The sequence below is a fragment of the Sinohyriopsis cumingii genome, unplaced genomic scaffold (assembly GCF_028554795.1).
Source record: "Sinohyriopsis cumingii isolate HCF-2022 unplaced genomic scaffold, ASM2855479v2 utg000229l, whole genome shotgun sequence".
Taxonomy (NCBI): Eukaryota; Metazoa; Mollusca; class Bivalvia; order Unionida; family Unionidae; genus Sinohyriopsis; species Sinohyriopsis cumingii.
The window spans coordinates 8,664,160-8,688,495 of record NW_028315879.1 but is presented as its reverse complement, the minus strand read 5'-3'; the positions used below and the strand labels follow the sequence as shown (position 1 = coordinate 8,688,495).

Here is a 24,336-nt window from a genome sequence, read left to right as displayed (position 1 = left end):
TAAGATGTATTACCATTATAAACAAGTTTTATACCAGTATCATTTGTTGTATACATTATATACACGTGCTTAAATACATTGTGAAACTATTTTAATTTATATGGTACAATGACATAGATGATTTGTGGCTTACGCTTTCCATTAGCCCTAAACCGTAATAACCTTAAACACCTCAACTAGTTATTGCATCGAAGTATTAAAATAAATTCTGAGGAAGGGGTAGGATGTTATCCTAACCAAATCCCCATTGAAAACTGATACTAGGAAAAGCACGTGTCTTAGAAAAGATCAATTTCTTTGGTTGTAAGAAATATAATTTTTCTAATAGTACAAAAAATGAAATGAGGAACTTTTAGAGTTATTTAACAAGGTTAATTTTGTGAAATAAAACATCCTACCAAATTTATAGAACGCAAAAAGTAACACATCCATAGTAGGTTAAGAAAAGCATTTGGAACAATATAAACAGAGATTATTAATTTTTCCAGACCAATGACAAACGGATTGCAAGGAATTTAACAAGAGACTAAAAACGTCCAATTAAATTCCAATTTGAAAAGATCCTATAATTTGAATTTTATTTTCATCAAAATTAACATCAACTGGAGAGTAAAGAGAGATAGAGAGAAAGAGAGAGAGAAAGAGAGAGATTGAGAGAGAGAGAAGGGATAGATGAAATTCCTAAATAAATTTGCACCTAGTCATCTTCCATTTGCATGAATATCCAACAACTTGATTACTAACTACTGAATCGACACACTTTAGGGGTGGCAAATTGGTTAACTAACCTAACCCATTGGATATTCTTGTTGAAAAAGATGATTTATACATCAAATGTTCTAAATATTCAGACAGATAATTTTATATATTACAGTTTGTAATTAGTTATTGATTGGACTAGCTTTTTGGACTATATTTTACTCGGAACACAATGATCAGTGCAGCATCAGAGTCAAGACGAAAGAAATTATTTATTCTTTTTTCTCTCTAAATGCTTCCCATGACAATAACAATTATTTGATAAATAATCGGAAATAGGTAATCATTTAATATTAAATTGATGAATCTCTTAGAATAATGTCTATATTGTGCTCGTCTAGGCTCGCAAAAGCTGGTCATTAATTCAATTCATTTATTTTTTAGATAATATTCAGAAAAAGAATGAACATAAAATTGATCAAAAATTATTTTGGTTTGTCATGAAACCTTTCAAGGAGGACCATCATTTAAATGACTAAGAAACTCATTTTCGAAAATAATTAATGAGTATGTCATCTCATGTTGGCCATATCGATCTTTGAGGATTGAGACGGGGCTGCTTACATTCACTTTCAAATAGATGTACCAAAGAATGATGAACTATAAGATTTATAATAATACAACAAATGCAGATATACACAACAACATAGGTGAATATGATATGTGTACATTATATTGATTTCTTCACAGTCTTTATTTTTACTGATTGACGTTATTTGTTTTTAATATTGTTGTGTTATTATTTGTTTTGTATAAGGATCTTTATGAATGCCTTCATTTGTTGCCGTCTGCTACTTGCATGTTGGTTCTAAGCAACCAAGGATACTTCTATACAAAACTAACTTCGAAACACCTTAAATAGCATAAGTATGACCGTTGTAATAAAACAAAAAGAAAATCGAAATATATGGAGCAGATGACCTTTGTAAAATATTGATCACATTTACACACAAAGGTAAAAAATAATGCTAGCTATTCTTAGGAGCAACGTAAACCGTCTGAATCTTGTCATAAAAGATATAATAGGATCATAGTTAAATAATTTTGCCCGGAAAGGTAAACTATTGACAGTGATTATCTACTTTTGACCCGTAATTGTAAAAACACCCATCGTGACGACCACTTAAAATTAAATTGCGCAAGACAAATCTTCCTAACTTTTCTTGACATGTAGTTGAGACGAGAAACCAAAACGGAACATAGAGTTAATGAAGTAATCATACCATGGTGAAATGCATTGGATCCATGCGTTCAATGAAACTGCTTATTCCAAAAGGTGATACTTTTCCGATGAAACTAAATGATTTTGTATCAGTAATAGCAACATATAATCTGACCGCTTTCAATTTTATTGAACGTGCTGCAATATTGCTTTCATATAAGTAGATGACTCATTCACGAAGATTTGCAAATTGTTGTTGTTGTTGTTATTGTTTTTCAGAACAAGATAATCTATACGTGGCGGCCAGTATTAATGGTGGAGGAAGAACTCTGGAAAACCCCGGAAACTAACACAGACCCATGAGAAGCTACTGGCAAGCTTGCAGTGATCCGTAACGGTGAGCGCTCAGCCACTCGAGACACAGAAGTTATGTAGGTAATAATTTTTTAAAAATTATTTAAATTTTATTTCAAGTTCTCATTTGTCAGACATGTTCTGTGACACGAAAACCAGTTATCGAAAGGCATCAAGTATTGCATAACTTATCTCAACTATAAAACGTCCTTCAGTCTGGATCTTACATTACGTATATGTAGGACACACCCTATAAATGTATAGAAACAACATTTTGATATGTCACTGACCACTCATCATCAGTTAGTACCTTAGGGTAGTCTCCATTTTCTCGTAACTAACGTATTTTTTAACAAAATAACAACTTGAGACTTTTGTGGCTTCCGTTTCACTAATAACCGTCTGAAACTAACATGAGATCTCAGGACTTTGTCCTATTCGACAGCGAGTGATTGACCAGTTGGATTAATATCAAATCTCCGCTGACTCACCTGAACATCTGACAGCGACCACACTGGGGTCATGTTCAGGTCACCCTTGAGTTAGACAATGGAAACGCAGCTTTCAAAACTCGGAAAGTGAATCAAATCGTATGGCACATGCCGACTCTCCTCGTCGACACTGCTCAGATACCAGCCAAATAGTTATGGTGACATGAAAACTTGAACTTGTGTGTAAATTGGTGGAGGTGTTTCGTCTGCCAACTATAATGAATCTAATGTAAATTTCATGTACCATGCTTCTCTTTTCAGCATCTTCTCTCTCTCTCTCTCTCACTCTCTCTCTCTCTCTCTCTCTCTCTCTCTCTCTTAATGCTTATTGTTCTATATCTGTCTTTCCTTCTCTCTGAGTTTATATTTCTCTATATCTCCCTTGCCTCTCTTGCTTCGTTAAAGTACATTCGCTTCAGAAAGATCACAATGCAAGCTCAGGGAATTTTAGCGTACAGGACGTGGAAAAACAATTAGTAGCCAGTCCGTCTAGTCAGCTCTATTTTGAAGCATGCCGTGCAAATTAAATCATTAAATATTTTATTTTGTATGATGTTAAAATAAATATTAAAAAGCAAATTAATAAAAAAACGGTGCAATGTTTTGGATAACAACGTGTAATTATGGATGAGATGATACGATTTTTAAAAAATCTCGCTTTTAATAATCATTCACTAGATGCTTGTAATTCCGAAGATTGTTCTGCGTATTTCAGATATATGATGGCACATGCTACTGCAACATGTGGAGGTATGTTAGCCCTCGACTTATTTAAAATGTTATGTTAGAAACAGGATTAAGCAGTTATAGGAGCCTCACGTACAATAAATAAACAAATATGGTTTAAGTCTTAGACAAATTACATCGCAAAGCTAGATGAAGTTTTATTTACGTAAATTTATATGCATTTCAAGACACTGAACTGAGCAAACTATCACTATTCAGCTACATCCTGATGATGTGGATGCAATTGACCTAATTTTCATAAATACCTATAACACAGCCACATTTTTGGAAGGTTAGTCTAGTTTTGGTACTGTGGTTTATGACATCTCAGTGGATGCGGGTGTTGATTCTTCTTTCAGACTATAATTTAGACTGGTCTTCCGTGGTACGATTATGTTACTCAGAATCCAGATGAGTTCTGTATATGTCTGTATGGGTTTGTACGGGTCTGGATCAGCTGGATAGTAAACAGCATTTTCCGGATAATTAAATAGTGGCCATATTATGCGGAATTTAATATAATTTTGTAAAATGTTCACATACATATAAACATGTTAGCTTGTGTTTTGTCTTTATAGGCCATCTTAAATAATATAAATAACACGCTATTACTACTGATCTATATGAAATATATGACCAATTGGTTAGGGATAATAGCAGTAGAATTTTCAGGTTACAGGACCTGTGGGCTTATATGAATTTTTAGCATGTTTAACTCACTGCAGGCAACTCGTCCTTTTTCAAGAACTATAATCTTTCCTGAATAGAATTTAAAACAAAGTTCGCCACTTTAAATGACATTTTGAACGTTTATTAGTTTCGCCAAAGATTTCTCAGATATGTGAAAATAAAATACCAGGTACTAATGAAATTCCGAAACAATGCGAATTTCAATTTTAAAAGCAGTTTATTTTCTCCGAAATATATTTAAGAAATTATTTTCCCATTTTCTGTTACAACTCTACGGTCTTAAACTAAGTAACAGAAAAGCAAAACCGAAAAGGTTAGTAAAATTCAACAAATAAATTATTCCTTTTCCCTCCAATACAAAATAAAAATATAAAATGAAAGTATTGTGTAATTTGTATTAAATCCCAAAATAACCAAATATTGATATCACAAGTCCAGACGTACAGAATCTGAGTAATGATGTGTCAACAGTCTTGATATATCACAGTGATATAATCCACAATGTCTTTTAGTGAATTCACAATCCTGCACAAAATAGTGATTTAGTCCGAAATTTAATTTAATACATTGTAATTTCAATGAATAATTTAAATAATAGATTACAGTAAAAAAAAAATGAACACAACTGTATTTAAAGATAGGCGTAATAACTTTTGATGAAAATAACATTTTATGAAAAAATAACAAAACACAATAAGATAACCAGGATGTTGGTCATTTTTCCATCAAATTCGTAAGCAGTTTCGCTCCTATAACATTCTAACTTTTATATAAGAAAACTAGACCTTGAACTCGGACATCTGTAAACAACCTAGTATAAAACTTATACACAGGTACACCTTCTAGAACAGTCTAAGATCAAAATTCCACGTCAACATGTTTACATTATTTCAAAGTACAGTCTACTATACAATCCCGAGCAAACTATGTTATTTACAAATGGCTCTTACAATCTACAATCATGCATAAACGTTAAACAGATACTATCGGTACACATAACAATAAGCATGCATTAACTCGTTGGGTGATTGCAATATCGTTTGGTGGTTTTAATTGCCTGTGTGTACAAGCCCCTCTCACGCATTAACTTGAACAACATTTAATCTATATTCACACTTCAAAAATTAGAGTCATATATATTTCTGTTTCTTGCGTAAACTTGTTCTTGCAACTACTTTGATTTGATTAACTGCAATTTCGCACTGCTTATTAGAATCTCTTAACAGTTTTATGTATGTATTGCTGCGAAATATAACATGCTTCATTGTTTCCTTAACCTATAAGTAGTGTTTTCTAGATAAGTGATGCACCTGATGCTTCACTCAAAATTTTGATTTGTGTTTGTTCATCTATTTATAATTTCGTTCCTTTTTTTCTTTCCTCCATGTACTACTAAAAATAATGCATAGTTTTTGATGTGCTGAGTAGAAGTCCGATGGTGTAATATTCTCAAAGAGCACACAAACCTTAAAGTGTGAAAACTCGCACAACAAACACTACATGTCCTGCAATTGTAAAAGAGATTGACACATTTAATGCTCAGAAAGCCACGTTTAATTATATTAACTTAATATAAATTATATTTATCAACTGCATAGAAGAAACACTGTATTATCGATGTATACAAGACTCTACCCGCTTGTAACTAATAAGATTTCTGGATTTATTAACAAGTCCTATAGGCGGTCTGTCACAAAGATTCACTTCCTCGTTTCTCCAGAAGCGGGGTGGGGGCTAGCCATAATATTTTAAATAGGGGTGTGATATAGATCACGCATTATTTGAGTGTAAAGATTGGAGCTTTCAACCCAGATATTGATAAGCTACATGATCTTTGTTAAAAACCTGTACCTCGATTGCATAGAAAAGCTTCTAATTGCACGTTTTACTCCAGCATGACAGAATACCTTTAAATATGCTTTCAGTTAAAAAAAAAATTAAAGACGTGTTTAAATTATTGCAGAGTGACAGCTCTGTGTTTTACCAATATTAATTTGACATTGGTGTCAAAATCTAAGCATCGTTCGTCTTCTGCAAATTGAATTTGTTTACTTTATATAGGTTAAAGTTTAATTAATCAGCTCGCTTAAAACGAAACGACATTTCTGTATTCCGCCAAACGAAATACTCATTGAGGACTACAATCAGGATCTTAATTCTGAATTTAAATCTTCACTGAAACGTGTTTTATTTAAGCAGATAATAGCTGTTAATGAGACCAGGGACATGCATATTAAGAATAGCTATTACGAAATGGAGCAATTGTTTGAAGAGAAAAACTCGATTGCATGTAAATAATATATCTCTGTACAAATTTACCATCCTCGCAGCCTGTATAGAACTCCGAATCCATTCGCAAGTTTAAGGAACGTGTAAAATATTCCATACTTGTAATCCATATTTTCCTGAGTTTTTTTCATTCTCTTGTGTAATCAATACCACAAGCTGAGAAGGCTTACATTAAGTGATATTACTACAATCCTACTGATATTCAAAAACTGTACAAACGTTTGGAATCACTTTGCATAATTCATGACTGCCCTTCATCGTTCTTATATTGTTCCGTTCACAGAGGCGTGATCAATGTCAGTCACGGAAACACTAATAATTATTTTCTTAAACTTTATTTTCTTTCTTACTTGTGAATTGTACCACTTTTTACTTTGCAAATGGTCAAAAAAAAAGAATGAAAATACACACATAAATAAACATTAATATACATCCTCATATATCATTCGAAACCGAGATACCAATATTCATAACTTACTATTAGCGTATAGTAGTAAATGGTTTGAACAATGTGTGTGTGTGTGTGTGTGTGTGTGTGTGTGTGTGTGTGTGTGTACAATTCCATTAAGATGTATACAGTTATAATTGTGTCTTCATAGTTTACTTGGAGCAAAATGTCCAATGTGCAGTAATAGTCTTGTCATCAGAGTGTAACTGGAATAAAATACCAACAAAAGTTCAAAATTTTGTCCTCGGGATCTAATTGCAATTGTAATATCTCGACGTTCTAATGCTATATACAGCAATATTGTGTCCTTCATTTTCGATTGTAGATAAGGGTAATGCCTACCTGATTTTTGTCCTGATTCTAAGAAGTAAAGAAGAGTTTACATGGATTTGAGTTCAAGACCTATTTTTTTCACAAGAATATTCCATTGTGTCTTAGGTCGAGTGAAATTGGTATATGTATGATTTGGTAAACAATTATTCATTCCTGCTTCATATCAGTTTTATATCAATATATTGTCAATGTTTGTAACTGTGCTTAGATATAATTTGAGAGGAATTATTTATATCACTCATCCAGTAGAATTGCAAAGCAACCATTTACATTTTGGAATATCCACTACATTGGATTATTGAGAAATCATTCAGAAACATTCTGAATTAAATCTGTTTGGTATATCATTACATTTAAGTCTACTGATATTATTTGGTAACATTCAATAGTCTTGTACTTGTGATAGGACATTTGGGATTATTTGGGATTTGATTCACAATACAGTAAATGTCTATTGAATGTTCACTTTATTACAAACTATTTGTTGAATTTTACTAGATCTTATGGGTTCGTATAGTTATGTTACAAATTTTAAGACGGTAGAGTAATAACATTAAACTTACTCTCAGTGTTTAATTGTAATATAATACCCAGATGTACAATATTCTAATCTTGCGTCCATGAAAGATTTATTTCAACAATATACTCAGATGTGAAATTTTTCAAGTTATGCCTTCAGAGTGTAGTTTGAATCGCGTTTTATTCTTCAAAAATGTCTGAAAATTCTAAAAGATTATAGCAATGTTGAGTAAAAAGAAAATAATTGTTTTAAATCTAGTAAATAAATGGTCACACTTTTACACAGAGTTCACGTTTTCATGTACACTGGTAAATATTTGTTGTAACCATTAGCAAAGTCAGCGAATCTGTCATGATCAGCACGCAGTAATGACATTTTCTTTTAATAGTGCCACTAGGGCGCGCTGTACACAACCGAGCTACAATCATTTTGCACCGAATGCACAAGTTATTTTAGGAATGGGCCTTTTATTGGGTAGATACTGCATCATGACGTAAGTAAGAGAGAAAGATATAGCTCACAATTTCATTTTCTGTCGATCAACTCTTCATTGCCTAGACGTCTATGAGTTATGTCCCCTGTATGATACGCTCGGTTGTAAGCGCAGATGAAATACATGCCACAGAGCTGACCAATTTGTTAATACCTTTAGTATTAAGAATTAAATGTATTGTTCTGACTATGAAAATGTAATTTACGCTGAAAAGACAAACCGATAATGAAACGGCAATTGATCGGAAGCAAAGTTTAAAATTTCGCCGATGATTTGTGTTCAGATCTTAGAAATCTACATTTCTTTTTATTTTGTTCGAACGATTTCATTCTTCACGCACAGATACTTTATGGACGTGATATGGTGTCAAGATTGTATACACTGGCAACCTGGAGATCAATCTTGAGGATCGTACATCAAATGTATGCCGATAGCTGTAATTCGGGACCATTTCGAGTGGTTACTTAACAAGGATTAACCGAGATGTTGCCAATTTACCAAACTGTTTTTTAATTGTAACATTTTGGTCAGTCATAAAGTAGGTCCCATGATGGAAATAGATGAGATGGTCCAAATGAATTCGGATTTCTTTTATGGTTTAGAAATTTCCGACGAACGAAATGCATGATCTTTTATGTAAATTACGGCACCGACATACATATGAGACATAAGTGTGTATCCCAGAAATAGTCGATGTGGTCAAACTGGTAGCATATGATATTTCGCTGGTGGTTGGGATTTGGGCATTGGTCCTTAATTATCCGTTGGAGATGGGCGTGGTCGGAGAAACGAACAAGTTTGGAATTTTCTCGCGCGTAAATTCCTAATGATTTCAAATATTTATATATGAAGCATGGCCCCCTTGGAAACCTTTAATATCCCTTTTCTGGAAGAGTTAAAGTGGCTTTAATCGCAAGGTTAGTATAATTATGCAAAGCATGCATTTCTGGAGTACAAAGTGAACCTAATATTTAAAAATACAAAAGCTATTATATAAATCAGTCATTTTATAAATGGTTTTCTTTCACTTTCACATTCAACTTCAACTTCAACTTAACCCTTACTACGGTTAAGCTATACAATATACACGATTAAAGGTTGTACACGATTGGACGCTCTTCAGAGTCAAATATACATGATATAAGGTTGTACACGATCTAACGTTCTTCACAATGTAAGGTTATACAAAATGTGAAGTTATACAATGCATGTTTTAAGACGCTTTTTTACTTTTTCTTACATGTTGATATGGTCATACTGTAATCCACACGGCTCGACTGCTCAAAATTCATAAATAGACGTGTATTTATCCAAAATAAAATAAAAAAGTCAGTTTGGAGCAATCTTTTTTAATCGAAAATTCTACGTTTTCTTTCAAATTTAGCTGTATTGACTCATGTTAATGTATAGTTTGTATTTTGCTATCTCATAAATTCGCAGTTCGTAAGGTGCATTTAATGAAAACTGATCCAGCTCGTACAGTTTCTAGGTGGAAAGGTCGAGAGTAATATCCATTAAATACTACAGAATGTTAGCAGGAAATTCAAATAGCAACACTAAGAACCGATTAACATTTCCAGCTAAAATATAAACCAATCCAACGGAGTCTTGACCGATGCTTGCAGATCTTGAAAAGCATTTTCTCTGACCTCCTGCTGTCTTTAGGCACTGTAAAGTTTATCTATCTTGTAGCAATATTAAATGAATCTGTTAGTTTTTACCACCCTTAAAGTATATCGTTTATACTTTTCTTTTCTGGAGTAAGCAAGGGAGATAACCCCAAGAAACGAGAGATCGGGAGAACATTTGGGATGAAAGATAAATGTACAATGAATATTTTCCATAGTATACAGTTAGAAATCATGATCCTCAAGCCCGATATCCTGAATTAATTTAATACAAGTACGAAAGAAAGCCTAACTGACCTCAATAGCTTCGTAGATCAGCACATACTTTGCATCTGAGTGGTATTAGGTTCGACTTTTGTTGTGCAGATCATGCATCTGTCATTTATCTGGTAGTTCTAGCCAAACAATATTAAGATGAACAGTTTAGAAATATTTTGTATAGAAGTGCAAGAACGTATTCTACTGTAGCGTTAAAGGAAACCCATTGGAAAGAGTGTACTTGCGATACGTGGATTTTATTTTGATTTACACGTATCAAGTCTCCAATGTAGCATGACACATCATTAACGCACACCTTAAGGTGGATCTCTATGATGATGCAGTCTCTAATTATTAATTTCTTATCTAGAAAATGTGCACTTTGCGAGAATCTCATTGAGTTCCATTCCTACACTAAGGTATAAGTATTCTATATTTTAAAAATACGTTTTGGGTCACCCATGTTTATTTGTATATATCATTCATTCGTGAATACCTAACCGTCATCATCCGAATCAGATTAAAGGAGTCAATCTTCATTAGTATGCCCCTCTTGTTCCTGTATATCAACCTGTATTGACACTTTTTGAAACTTCTCTTTTCTTTAAGTTCCCATTCCATCGTCATCTATAAGTTTCCTCCCTTGATGAAGATAAATTTCTCTTTGATTCCATTTTCTTTCATGGTTCCACGTTTTGCTTGTTCAAATTTCCAACTAAAGAAAATTCATCTCGGGTCCATAATATATTTTGTTCTGTGTCAATAACAGACTCCATATTTTTGTCTTTTGTTTACCTTTAGTATGATAAATATCCTCCAAATAGGATGGGAATTACCCGTTGTTCTTTTACAGCATCCTGTGTTTAGCCTTCGTGGTATTAGGACTGAGTGTACTCGCGATCAGCATAGTTCCAGGACAGGATGATTATCGTCCTCCGGTTGTTATTTCCAGAGTTTTTGACATTGTTGACAAATGATGAAGTATAATTTGTATTATTATTATTAGTAGTAGTAGTAGTAGTAGTAGTAGTAGTAGATTTGATAATAAAAAGAATAATCAACATAGTCAGCTTCAAAATTATCCACTCGGGGCCCCTGGATGCGGGAGGTCGTGGGCGCAATACCAAAGAGTTACAAAAATGGTACAAACAGTTGCCTTGCTTGTCGCTCAGCATTAAGAGCATAGTGTTAAGACTGGTCGGCCAGGTGTCAGGATAATGTGACTGGGTGGGACATCATGCTACATGCCTTCGGCATGATGCTCCAGTACTAGATATCGCTATAAACTGTCAGACTGCAGACATCGTAGCGACATAACTGAACATTTGTTAAAGCTACGTTAACAATCCAAATCACACTCACACACATACATTATTTTGACAAAATTATCAAACAAAATTTCACAATTGAACACCTATTACTATAGTGGCCGAGTGGTCTAAAGCGCTCTTCGTTACGGATCACTGCCATCTCACCTCTGCGACGGTTCGAGTCTAGGATTCAGCCAATGTGGGTATGTGAGAAAGCTTGCCAGTAGCTTCTCGTGGGTCGGTGGTTCTTTCCGGTGTTTTCCCGGGTTCTTCCTCCACCATTAATACTGGCCGCCATGTATAGCCTATCGTGCGCTGAAAAAAGGAAAACCAAAAACATTCTTGCTAATAGATGACATCGGAATTAACAAGATTTTTGTTTTCTTCTGAAAGCAACAGACGTCGGTGCTCTCAATGTACAAAACGTTAGAGAAAAAGATCCCCCCCCCCATTACCTCGTAGAGATAGCATCTAAATGTAAGCAAAAAGGATAATATGGCTTTATTAAAAGAAGTATTCGGTTCTCTTTCGTATATTATGTTGTGTTTAAAGCATCATTTTTGTGCGAAATGGGGCTTTATTAAAAAGGCAGTCTATTGTATTTATAGGATGGGGCTTTATTGAAAACACAGTATATTGTATTTATAGGATGGAGCTTTATTAAAAACACAGTCTATTGTATTTATAGGAGGGGGCTTTATTAAAAACGCAGTCTATTGTATTCATGGGATAATTTCTGTCTATGAAACATGCTTATGATTCATTCAAGCAATTTTTAACTGAAAATCGTCCGAAACGATAGAACGGTATCTTTTCACCTAGATATATGGTATGCTGGTTTTACATGCCTGAGATGCCACGACGAATATTATACATACCGGTGGATATTCGTTTCTCTTACATTAACATTTGTAGACATATTTTATATATGGGGGCGGGGGGAGGGGGGGGCATGCGCAAGAATAACACTGAAGGAATGATAATAACAGTTATCCATGATGCCGATCGCGATAGAAGCGTACCTTTTTCCATTGAATGACTCATCCGGTTTTAAGTTGAATTTGACAGGTTCCAATAAATCAGGTTTGTGTAATAAATGTTCTATTAGATTAGTTACATACCAAAGCGTACATAAACTGACCGCAAACTAAGACTGGAACTAATATCTTTGCAAAGTTGTCGCGTATAAGAAAAGAAAGTCAGTTGATCTATGATGATCGAAATGCACTTAGTAAGATACTGTACAAGAATTGTACGTCTATTAGGCTCAGGTCGTATTTTTCCTCAGATTTTAAGAACATAAAACACACGGAAACTGCAGGATACAGTTAACTGGTCGTTCAATAAGAACGTCAGTATATTTGTTTGGGATATAAGACATAAGCAAACAAAGAAATAACATTAAATGGTTGAAAAATGTCATCGCGTAATGTTGTATATTAGATGTGATGTTCATCGATTGCTGGTAATTGCTTCTGAATATTCAATTTTACAACTGTATTTTACAACTACAGATTTTAATCAAGTCAGGAATATTTATTTAAAAAAACATGTATTGATCCTGCTTATTTTTTATCATTTATATGACCACCAATACTACTACTACTACTACTACTACTACTGCTGCTGCTGCTGCTACTGAAAAATGTTACTGCTGGTGCTGCTTCATCTCTTGTCTGTCGCATTTTCTCCTCCTCTAATGCTACCATTTCATTTGCATACGTGTACTCAGATGTGTGTAAACTGACTTTTCTGTTGCAATATGATTTTAAAACTGAGTGTTCCCGTAATCGTAATATTTGATGTAGTATTAGTCCCCTTTACCTCAACGTTTGTCTCACGAACTAAAATGAGGAAACTTAATTAAGCTCAATATTAGGTAATGGATGTGGGAAAAGGGAGGTGAAAGAAATTTCACCACTTTGTTAAATTCTGTTGTTTTTTTTTTTCATAAATGAATTATTGGGAATGTGAATATGAATGGTAGTGTAGACCATTATTCGTGCGTAGGCCTGATTCATTGTTTTCAGAATTATCAATTTCTACTTCATTCATTAATTCATTCAGTTATTAATATGTGTACGCATTCATGTATATCTGTATGCAAGCATTTATTTTGTTAGTATGTTTGCTATATAGGTGTTTCTTTGTGTGTCTGATTCCTTAGTTAAGTTGAATGTTTAGTGTCAGCCTTTTGTACATACTTATTATCAGCTATTTTCTCACCTGTTATTCGTTATCTGTCTATCGATATATAAATGCATGTGTGTCTGTCTTTATATATGTGTGTGTGTGTGTGTGCGTGTTTTATAAGTCAAATTGTAGCTTGCTTTATTTGTATTCCTTGTGTTCTTATTATAAAAGACAATTGGGGATGTGCAAAATTATGCTGCATAGAAATTCAACCACGCCTCCAACATCTGAACTTTACAGAGAGCGATTCTAAGCTTAACTGTAACTTAAAATAGATATGGATCAGGAAAGTTTAACCTGCAACCCTTAACTAAAATAACTGACAAGACAGAAAGGTGAATGAATGAACAAAGACTGGAGGTAGAGATAAATCAGTAAAATGAAATGACAGCAGTAGATAGACAGATATGATATTGTAGTGAACACAATACAAAAGGATTCAGTATTCTGAAAGAAAAGCCCCGACAAGAATCGTGATGAATCTCCACCACACCTTATCACACCTTCACCGTTTGCCATATTTCTCAGTTAAAAATTATAACACGATTTAACGATATGTCAAGAAAAGAAAAAGAAAAAGACGACGCGAAGCCGTTAATTTCGATGATGGCATGTATCAATCAATTATCTAGTGATTCCAACCAGATCATGATAAGATCAACATCGTTAGAGATCTTGAAACAGTAGGCTGCAAGAACCTTGATCTATCCAGATGAACGGAAGAAGAAAAAAACAACGTTAGTAAAGAGTGTACATAAATAATTTTATGAATTTATATGGATTTACAAGTATGCACTATCTGATGCATTGTGACCAATCAAACGTCCGCACCTTCCAGGAGATCTATATATTGCCGAAGTCTCTGGTTATCAACGTTTGATTTGAAAAGTGTCCCGTTTGCGAGATTTTCGTTTACTTCCTTTCCTACTCTCTGATCGAAATCATCTATATTCAATACACATGTTTCCTGGTCAATCATATTTACTTCCATATTATCTTGACCAGTTTCATCCTGTATCCTAAATTCTTGAAACTCATTATCCAAGTTAGTTTCCTCGAATAAATCTTCATCCTTATGCATCTCGCGTTCTCGTCTGGCCATCTCTATTAGTTCTTTTTCTAATATCACCTTTTCAGTTAAATCCATTTCAATCGGTTCTATCCTTTCATTTGCTTTCTTGTCATTTTCTTTATCATGTTTAACATCTTCACCTGTCACGTTTTCCTTCTCTTTCTTTTTTAATTTGAGAGCAAAGAAACTTCTCTTAATATTCGTTTTCTTCTTTGGTTTTTCATTTTGTTGCTCCATATTTCCAACTGTCGAGTCTTTCTTTTTCGGTAAAGAAAGTTCCACTCTTTTCCAAAATTTGTCTGCTTTCTTTGCATTCTCTTCTCCAGGCCATTCGATATAGGTTACTGTGTCAATAATAGACTCAAGACTTTTGTCCATTTTGCCCTTAATATGAGAGATGTCGTCCAATAGCACGGGAATTATCCTGTGTTTCTTTTTCAGCATCTCATGTTGCGCCTTTTGGTATTCGAACTGAGTGAACTCGCTTTCCACGTAGCGCGGGGATAGGACGATTATCGTCCTTCGGCTATTCTCTACTGCGTTGATGATATTGTTCACAATGGCTGGAAAATAATAATAATAATAATAATAAAAATAAAAATAATAATAAAGTTTCGACGGCGTATCACGATAATCATCATCACGATAAAAAGTATAATTATTAGTGTCATTATCATCGTCGGCATTATCATCGTCCTGACGACCGTCGTTACATTACCTGCTGTTTTAATTACAATTTAAACATATTCCAAGTTCTAAGCGTAAATTTACAATCGTGAAGAATACTGCGTTGAACATAAACAAAAATAAACCATAGTAAAAGAGTAGGATATCAACCGCTACCTGGCAACATGGACTTAAATAGTACTATGCCACCAAAATAATACTTCCTACTAGCAATGGCTTAAAATAGGAACTCAATTTTTGTCATTTTTATTAATTACGACTACAGCAACAAATTCAGTTAAAAGCTACACAACTTGAAAACATGCACACTCTTACTAATTCTGTTTATTGATTACTCACATTCTCCCGGAATAAAATCACGAAAATGCAGACATAGTTTGAAACCCAGCTCCTTCTCCAGTTTGGGATAAAGGGTCCTCACTACGAAAGCTTCGTCAATCTCGTGAGACTTATAAGAGATGAAAGCGTCCCATCTTTTGTTATCTGAAAAAATTAACCCGTAATAGTATTTGTAGTAGTAGCATTAGTAGTAGTTGTTGTCGTTACAGTAGTAATTAGTAGTAATAGCTTTATTAGTAATAGGTGTGGTAGTAGTAGAAGTAGTTGTTGTGTATGAGAAATAGTAGTAGTAGTAGTAATAGTAATATGAGTAGTAGTAGTAGTAATAGTAGTAGTAGTAGTAGTACTAGTGGTAATAGTAGTAGTAGTAGTGGTAATAGTAGTAGTAGTAGTAATATGAATAGTAGTAGTAGTAGTAGTGGTAATAATACTAGTAGTAGTAGTAGTGGTAATATGAGTAGTAGTAGTAGTAGTAATAGTAATCTATTTCATCCAGATACTGACACTGTTGAAACTCATGAAAGATGTAAAATAGTTATTTACACATTCAAGAGTTGTTTGTAAATGCTTAACGATTTTAAGTCGAAAAAGTTCTTGCCAATATATAGCCAGTATAAATGAACTATATATAACTAATATTAAGCGAGTAAATAAATGGCGTCTTACTAATTACTCAAAAAATTAGTTTCATACACCAGGAGCGAACAAAATATTTTCTTACTTATCACGCTTATTGTGACTCTTTACTCAAGTATAAAATAACGCTTAGTGATGATTTAATGTTGACCAGTTGACCACAAATTACTGACGTGGACATAGATATCGAAACAGAATTGTAGATATAGCTTTTACAGCTTCCAGGACAAGAATCACTTAAACGTGTTATATGTTATATACTGCATTGTAATATGCACGGCTCAAAAGTTTTGTAAATGAACCAAGTTTAATATAAAATTAATTTATCTTAAGTCAGAAACAAATTAAAGACTGTATTCAATTATGAAATGAACTCTTGTTAAAGCGTGCAATTCGCAAAAGGTAGGTAACACTTTTCAATGAAGATGACAATTATGAGCATCACAAGGGCCCATGATCAGTAGCGCTAGCAATGCCTCTCGTGCAAAGAGCGAAGTTATGCAGAGAACCCTGTGATTGGGATCTGCCATGTTGTGAATGAACGAGATCGTAAATGCTAAAGACAGAAAGGATAATATAATTCAAACTAACGTTGCTTTCGTTCAGTATTAAATTTCAAGCGCATAATAACGTAATTCAACCCGTTAATTACTTTTATGTCGTTGCTTTTGAAAATCGTACACACATATCGAGATTTTGCGCTGCTATATCTTGTAAAACAAAGTAATATGATATAACACCGATATCATAATTCACTTTCAATCATTAGATTTATTCTTTCTTCTCATGGTGTAGCAGCATAACTTCTTCTCAAATAGAGATGGCTTAGGAGTAGGGATTGGGTGGCAATATCAAACAAAAATAATTAATTGATAGGTCGTATGACATTCATAGATTTTAAAACAACATGAAAAAGGTAAGAAGGTATTTTTGGATTGGACAGAATACTATGATGTTTGCATTTGTAATCTCTTTGATACAAAACGCGGCATGCCCCATGCATACGATTAAGCACTGCCTCGCGCTTTGCGCGAGATATTAGTGTGTGTTAGTCATAGAAGAGCAAACAATATATTTTGCATTTGGCGTAAGAAGAGTCCAGGCGAGTTTAATAACTGACTGTTTAAACTGGTTCAGATTACAGCAATAAAATCCCTTAACTATAACTGTCGTAAATGTAATACATCCTTAATGTAACAAACAAGCAAACATAGACGTAGCAGCATCGTTAGTAAATGTAATAATTCAAGTCCACCATCAATGTAATTCTTCCTGAAACCGCAAATCTATTAACAATTAACAGTAAAGCTAATAACAACTGTAAAGGTAATAAAAACTACCTGTAAAGCTAATAACAACTAACCGTATAACTACCAATAACTAATTGTAAAGCTAATAAAAACTACATGTAAAGCTAATAACAGCTAACCGTAAAACTACCAATAACTAACTGTAACGCTAATAAGAATTAACTGTAAATGTAATAACATCAAAAAACCGCAATAATAATAATCAAAGTAAATGTAATAACAACTATAAATGTAAGAACGATTAACCGTAAATAATATAATTACAGATAGTATTCACTATAATCAAATTTCAAATTTCAACCTGAAATATTTAATTTAAGTTGTCCCGTAAATCGTAAAACTCAAAACTTTCTTAACGTCTGCGCATAACATGTTCAAAATTAATTGGAATAAAAGAACTTTAGTATGGAGATGAATTTGACCAAGACATTTGGATTTAGGGTAAAAGCATTATGTGGGCTGGGGGGGCGGGGGCTGGAATTGTTTACATACGGGTGACACGTTTTAGATTGACGGTTGATTACGTTTAGTACATTTACTAGTGATGTCATTTAAATATGCGGCAATATACGACACATACTTTTGAAGACCGTAACACATTGCAGAAGTTTATTACACCCGTTTGTTTAATACTAAATGAAACCAAACGTTGCGTAGTAAGAGATAGGTCAAGTTTGAGTTTGATCTTTGGTAGTAGAAATTATACGGAATTACGCTGCCAGTTTTGTTTATAAATTGACCCTTGGTATCAAGAATTTCCTTTGCGGTCAATGATCTTTGAAAATACTTGAAAACTGCTTGGGATTAGCTCAAAGGACTTAGCTCACTTTTGATATTAAACTTATCGTTTCTTGTCAACGTTTCATAGCGTTATGACCTAGCTTGCTTAAAACCTTCCCCCTATATTTTGAACTTAGTTTTATTTTATCTTTTCTTATTGGCGGAGTGAACCCGTCGTCAAGACGCTTTTTATGTCAAGCATTACAGGGTATATACTGAGGATATTCCGTTTGAGAAGCAGCCAAAGAAACCGAATATTATTACATAATTGTACACCATCGAAATGTGTTTAAATTTTACAAAACATTTTCCTTACCATCATCCTCGTAAGGTTGGAAGTAGTGCACAACCTTCATTATCAGTATAACACGGTGACGCCACATCAAGTACGGAATGGCAACTAATAACAGTAGCATGATAAACAACGCCCCTGCGCATGCACCAACGACCCACAAGTACCACGTGGCTTCCTTGAATTGAACACCTGGAAAAAAATAAAAATGAGTATCCACGTTAACTTCTAAATACAAATAATCATTTGAACAGATGTGTATTTTGTGATAATCGTTTCATCTTTACCAATGTAGGACCTATTTGAAACTTTTGAGAAGTTAACAGGCATATCCTTCTTACATACCATATCATACATACATCACTATTTAATTTTTTATCGGAACTTTTCATTATTTTGGACTTTAATGTAACTTATTCAGGATTGTTTTGGATTTGCTTCATAATACTGCAGGATCCTCTAACATTTTCATTTGTAACTTTGATAATTAAATTATTTGTTAGATTTTACAAAACTTGTTTTGTTTTCCTTCTTTTTCTTACTTAGTGTATGAAGAGATTAGTAACACACCAAAATATGCTAAATATTTGTGTCGGGGGGTTCTTGATGTATCCGTATTTGCACGAAATATACGCTCAGCGTCAAAACAAAGTAGTTTTATATCTTACCATGATCGTAATTTGCTCATTAATTTTCAAATGGTAGTTAAGTTTCGTGTTTTTTATTGTTTTTTTTGACAGTCTCTCGCCTTTGTTGATAATCGCAATTTAATTAGCTTATGCTCATGATCCAGGTTCCTGTCTAATTACATTTCTTCATGATCCAGTTAATCACAAAACCGTACGAATTAATCAGGAACCAGTAATCGTCCGGTCTTGTCTAAAACCATCTTGAGACAAATCACGCGACTAGAGTTATCCAACCCTTAAGAAGACCTTTACCCCCTTCAATGATTTTGACATTTATGTTTGTTTATATATATATATATATATATATATATATATATATATATATATATATATATATATATATATATATAATGACATTTTCTTTTGGTTCAAAGCATTGTTTGGCAAATCGAAACGGAAGAAAATGAATAATTTGGGATATATCATGAAAGTTCACTTATCGACACCCCTAAGAATTTGAAAGCGAAGTTCAGTGTACCTTACCCAACACGGAAATAAAGTCCTTCTGGTTTGAAAGAAGTCAGTCTGAGGATGATTATTTTTTCTCTGTTCGAGACGAATAAGTCACTTCAGATAATAAATTCAATCATACTCTCTCTCTCTCTCTCTCTCTCTCTCTCTCTCTCTCTCTCTCATATCATTGTATTTTGGCAGCATACCTAAACGTAAGAGAGGTTTATTTATATTTAATGTCTATCATGTATCTGAAATATAAAGTCTGAACAGCTACGAATGTATGCCGTTTACATGTATGCATTCCGACTGTATTACTCAGACAGGCATTGATTTTTCGTACTATTTCGATGTTATGATATAGTCAAGCATTGGTTGTTTGTACCATTTAGATGTTCTGACTCAGTCAGGCATTGACTGTTTGCATCATTTCGATGTTATGACTCAGTCAGGTTTTTATTGTTCCCACCGTTTTGGCGTTGGCTATAAAACAGCAATTCACGCTCCGCTGTCATGTTCTCGATAAAGGATAAAAATAACTCCAAATTTGGCAAAGTAGACACAGCTACATCATATTACATAATGTTGGTATGCATCCATGTCCCAGATATTATAATCAAATTATGTTTGTTCATGAAATATTGCAACAATGTAAGCCAAATTCAGCTAGAAATCCAATGATACATTAATTCCAAGACAGCGAAAAAGTTTCTACAATGGCACACTAAGGAGCGGGGGGGGGGGGGCAGTTTCTTTTTAGACGCGTGTAAGATCATTATGGTTAGAAGACTTTCGGTCATAATTGCATTCTTCAAAATGTTTGTGAATAAACAAAGTTATGAGCATAGCAAACTGCAACTTAAAACAGCTAACTCTAATCAACCCGATTACCAGCGAGTCCTGAAAATATTGTCAAGTTTAACACATCATAACGAGGTCTTCATTCTCTAATAATACCCATGCCACCGGGTCTTAGAGTGGGTACCTTTCAGAGATAACTAATATCGACAGGGAAATGAAAACAGAGAGAGAGAAAAGAAATGCACGTGTACTGTACGAATAATTATTTTATTGTTTCATCGCAAGTTTGATTGACAAACGTTGAACAGGGAATGGCTTTAAAAGGAGGAAATTAATTTCTGTATCATTGTATGACAGGTATAATTTTCATCTACATCGTGGATTCGACGTAATCAAGAACGATAAAGATGACAGTTCATAACAAACATGTCAGAACCATAGCAGGCTGCATAATATATGAATCACCTATTGTGTGTTATCTCTTTAAAAATAGAATTCATGTCCTACATTATAGACTTATCCCTGGTGCGTAATGACTTTGTTCTGTATAAACCTGCTCTGAGAAGAAAATGAATACCGTAAACATACAATTTTTCAGAGCATATAGTTTTTGTGTGGATGTAGCGCTGAAACAGAGTTTGCAAAAATAATATTTTTAACTCTTAATATTATTTTTAAAAAAGATAGTAAAAACTTTAATGGATAATGCGAAAATGGTCTGCCGCAATCAAACCGTATCTATTAACTTTGAGAAAAAATATTAGCGAAATTATTGTAATGTACGGTACTTCAAAATCGGGTAGGACATTATCTGTCTCCTGTTATTTGAATAATGTATTGTCGATATACTTTAATCGTACATTTTCTGTAAAAAAATTATCAGAATAATTTTCTGACAACTATTTTTGTAATATGGCAGTTTCCGCAACCTCTTTCTTAAATAGAGTTTTTGTATGCGACCTGCTGTTCAAGTGGGCACTTTCTGCAGCCTGTTATTAGAATAAAATAATTTCTGCAAGCTGTTATTTCAATAGGGGACTTTCTGTAACCTATTGCTTACACAGAGAACTTTTTGCAAGCGGTTATTTGAATAGTGTGTGTGTAATTTGGATTTTTAACGTAGCTTTAACAATTTTCCAGTCATATCGCTACGATGTCTGCAGTGTGGCAGTTTAAAGTGATGTCGAGCACTGGGGCAAACATGTAGCATGATGTCCCACCCAGTCACATTATTCTGACACCAGGCCGACCAGTCCTAACACTAACTAATAATGCTGAGCGCCTAGCGAGGTAGCTGTTAGTACCATTCTTGTAAGTCTTTGGTATGACTCGGCCGGGGTTCGAACCCACGACCTCCCGCATCCGGGGCGGACGCTCTAACAACTAGGCCACCGGAGCGGTCTTATTTGGATAGGGTACTTTCTGTTACCTATTGCTTACACAGAACTTTCTGCAAGCTGTTATTTGAATAGGGTACTTTCTGTAGCATATTGCTTACACAGTAGCATATTGCTTACACAGAGAACTTTCTGCAAGCTGTAATTTGAATAGGGTACTTTCTGTAACCTATTGCATACACAGAACTTTCTGCAAGCTGTTATTTGAATAGGGTACTTTCTGTAACTTATTGCATACACAGAACTTTCTGCAAGCTGTTATTTGAATAGGGTACTTTCTGTAACCTATTGCATACACAGAACTTTCTGCAAGCTGTTATTTATTTGAATAGGGTACTTTCTGTAGCCTGTTGCTTACACGGCAAACTTTCTGCAAGCTGTTATTTGAATAGGGTACTTTCTGTAACCTATTGCATACACAGAACTTTCTGCAAGCTGTTATTTGAATAGAGTACTTTCTGTAACTTATTGCATACACAGAACTTTCTGCAAGCTGTTATTTGAATAGGGTACTTTCTGTAACTTATTGCATACACAGAACTTTCTGCAAGCTGTTATTTGAATAGAGTACTTTCTGTAACTTATTGCATACACAGAACTTTCTGCAAGCTGTTATTTGAATAGGGTACTTTCTGTAGCCTGTTGCTTACACGGCAAACTTTCTGCAAGCTGTTATTTGAATAGAGTACTTTCTGTAACTTATTGCATACACAGAACTTTCTGCAAGCTGTTATTTGAATAGGGTACTTTCTGTAACTTATTGCATACACAGAACTTTCTGCAAACTGTTATTTGAATAGGGTACTTTCTGTAGCCTGTTGCTTACACGGCAAACTTTCTGCAAGCTGTTATTTGAATAGGGTACTTTCTGTAACCTATTGCATACACAGAACTTTCTGCAAGCTGTTATTTGAATAGAGTACTTTCTGTAACCTATTGCATACACAGAACTTTCTGCAAGCTGTTATTTGAATAGAGTACTTTCTGTAACTTATTGCATACACAGAACTTTCTGCAAGCTGTTATTTGAATAGGGTACTTTCTGTAACCTATTGCATACACAGAACTTTCTGCAAGCTGTTATTTATTTGAATAGGGTACTTTCTGTAACTTATTGCATACACAGAACTTTCTGCAAGCTGTTATTTATTTGAATAGGGTACTTTCTGTAACCTATTGCATACACAGAACTTTCTGCAAGCTGTTATTTATTTGAATAGGGTACTTTCTGTAACTTATTGCATACACAGAACTTTCTGCAAGCTGTTATTTGAATAGGGTACTTTCTGTAGCCTGTTGCTTACACGGCAAACTTTCTGCTAGCTGTTATTTGAATAATCTTGTCTCTTCAATCTGTTATACTCACTTTATGCAAGACGTTATTTCAATCGGAAATTACACGTATCCTATTCTCTAAATAACTCTTTGTTCAAATGATCATTAAACTTTCATCTGAAAAGGAAAACCTTATTTTACTGTCCGAATACTGATCATCTCAGTACGTGTAAAATAAGACGTTTCCTCACAAAGAATGTGTAAAATAAGATGTTTCATGGCAAAGAATGTGTAAAATAAGATATTTCCTGGCATAGACTGTGTAAAATAATACTTTTCTTGACACATAATGTGTAAAGTAATGTGCGTCCTGGTAAAGAATGTGTAAAATAAGATATATCATGGCAAAATATATGTAAAATAAGGTATTTCCTAGCAAAGAATATATAAAATAAGATGTTTCCAGACAAAGAATGTATGAAATAAGGGGTTTCCTGACAAGCACGTGTTTAACCTGACTCGATCCCAACATTTTGTTCTAAGATGGAGACATCTACATTTTCAATGATATTGTAATCGGTTTTAATTTAGTCTATGTAGTTTATATTAAGATTGAATGGTATGTCAGACAGGAGTTGAATTATAGTAGTTTTTTCTAATACATATGTTTGACGTCTGGCCTTTGATCTTATTCTAATAAATTCGCATTCCTAATATTCACGTGACAATATGTATACTTCTGATCGGTATATAATATTGTGGTGGATGCGTTGGTAGAACACGTGGCTGGTCTCATTTTAAAATGTTAGTACGTCACAAATATCAATTAACAAATATTTTTATTTGTTATGCAGATTTGGTTCAGACCTCGATGACTTGTTCATTGTTTCTTTTTTAGTTGTGATGGCTTATTTTCGGCGTGTAGCATCGATTGTGTTTGGTATGGTCTAG

General features: G+C 34.0%; 1 protein-coding gene across 4 annotated transcripts in view; it reads right to left on the bottom strand.

Moving 5' to 3' along the window:
- Positions 1-14,396: 14,396 nt before the first annotated feature.
- The window catches only part of LOC149774526 (uncharacterized), a 42,516-nt gene continuing 32,576 nt past the window's right edge, over positions 14,397-24,336 (bottom strand). For all 4 annotated transcript variants that reach the window (XM_089945225.1, XM_089945226.1, XM_089945224.1 and 1 more), the window contains 3 exons: positions 18,795-18,962; positions 15,753-15,896; positions 14,397-15,289 (listed from right to left, as the gene is read on the bottom strand). In XM_089945225.1, the coding sequence (XP_089801351.1) occupies positions 14,472-15,289; positions 15,753-15,896; positions 18,795-18,962 (1,130 nt within the window). In that variant the 3' untranslated portion in view covers positions 14,397-14,471. The remainder of the gene's footprint in view (positions 15,290-15,752; positions 15,897-18,794; positions 18,963-24,336) is intronic.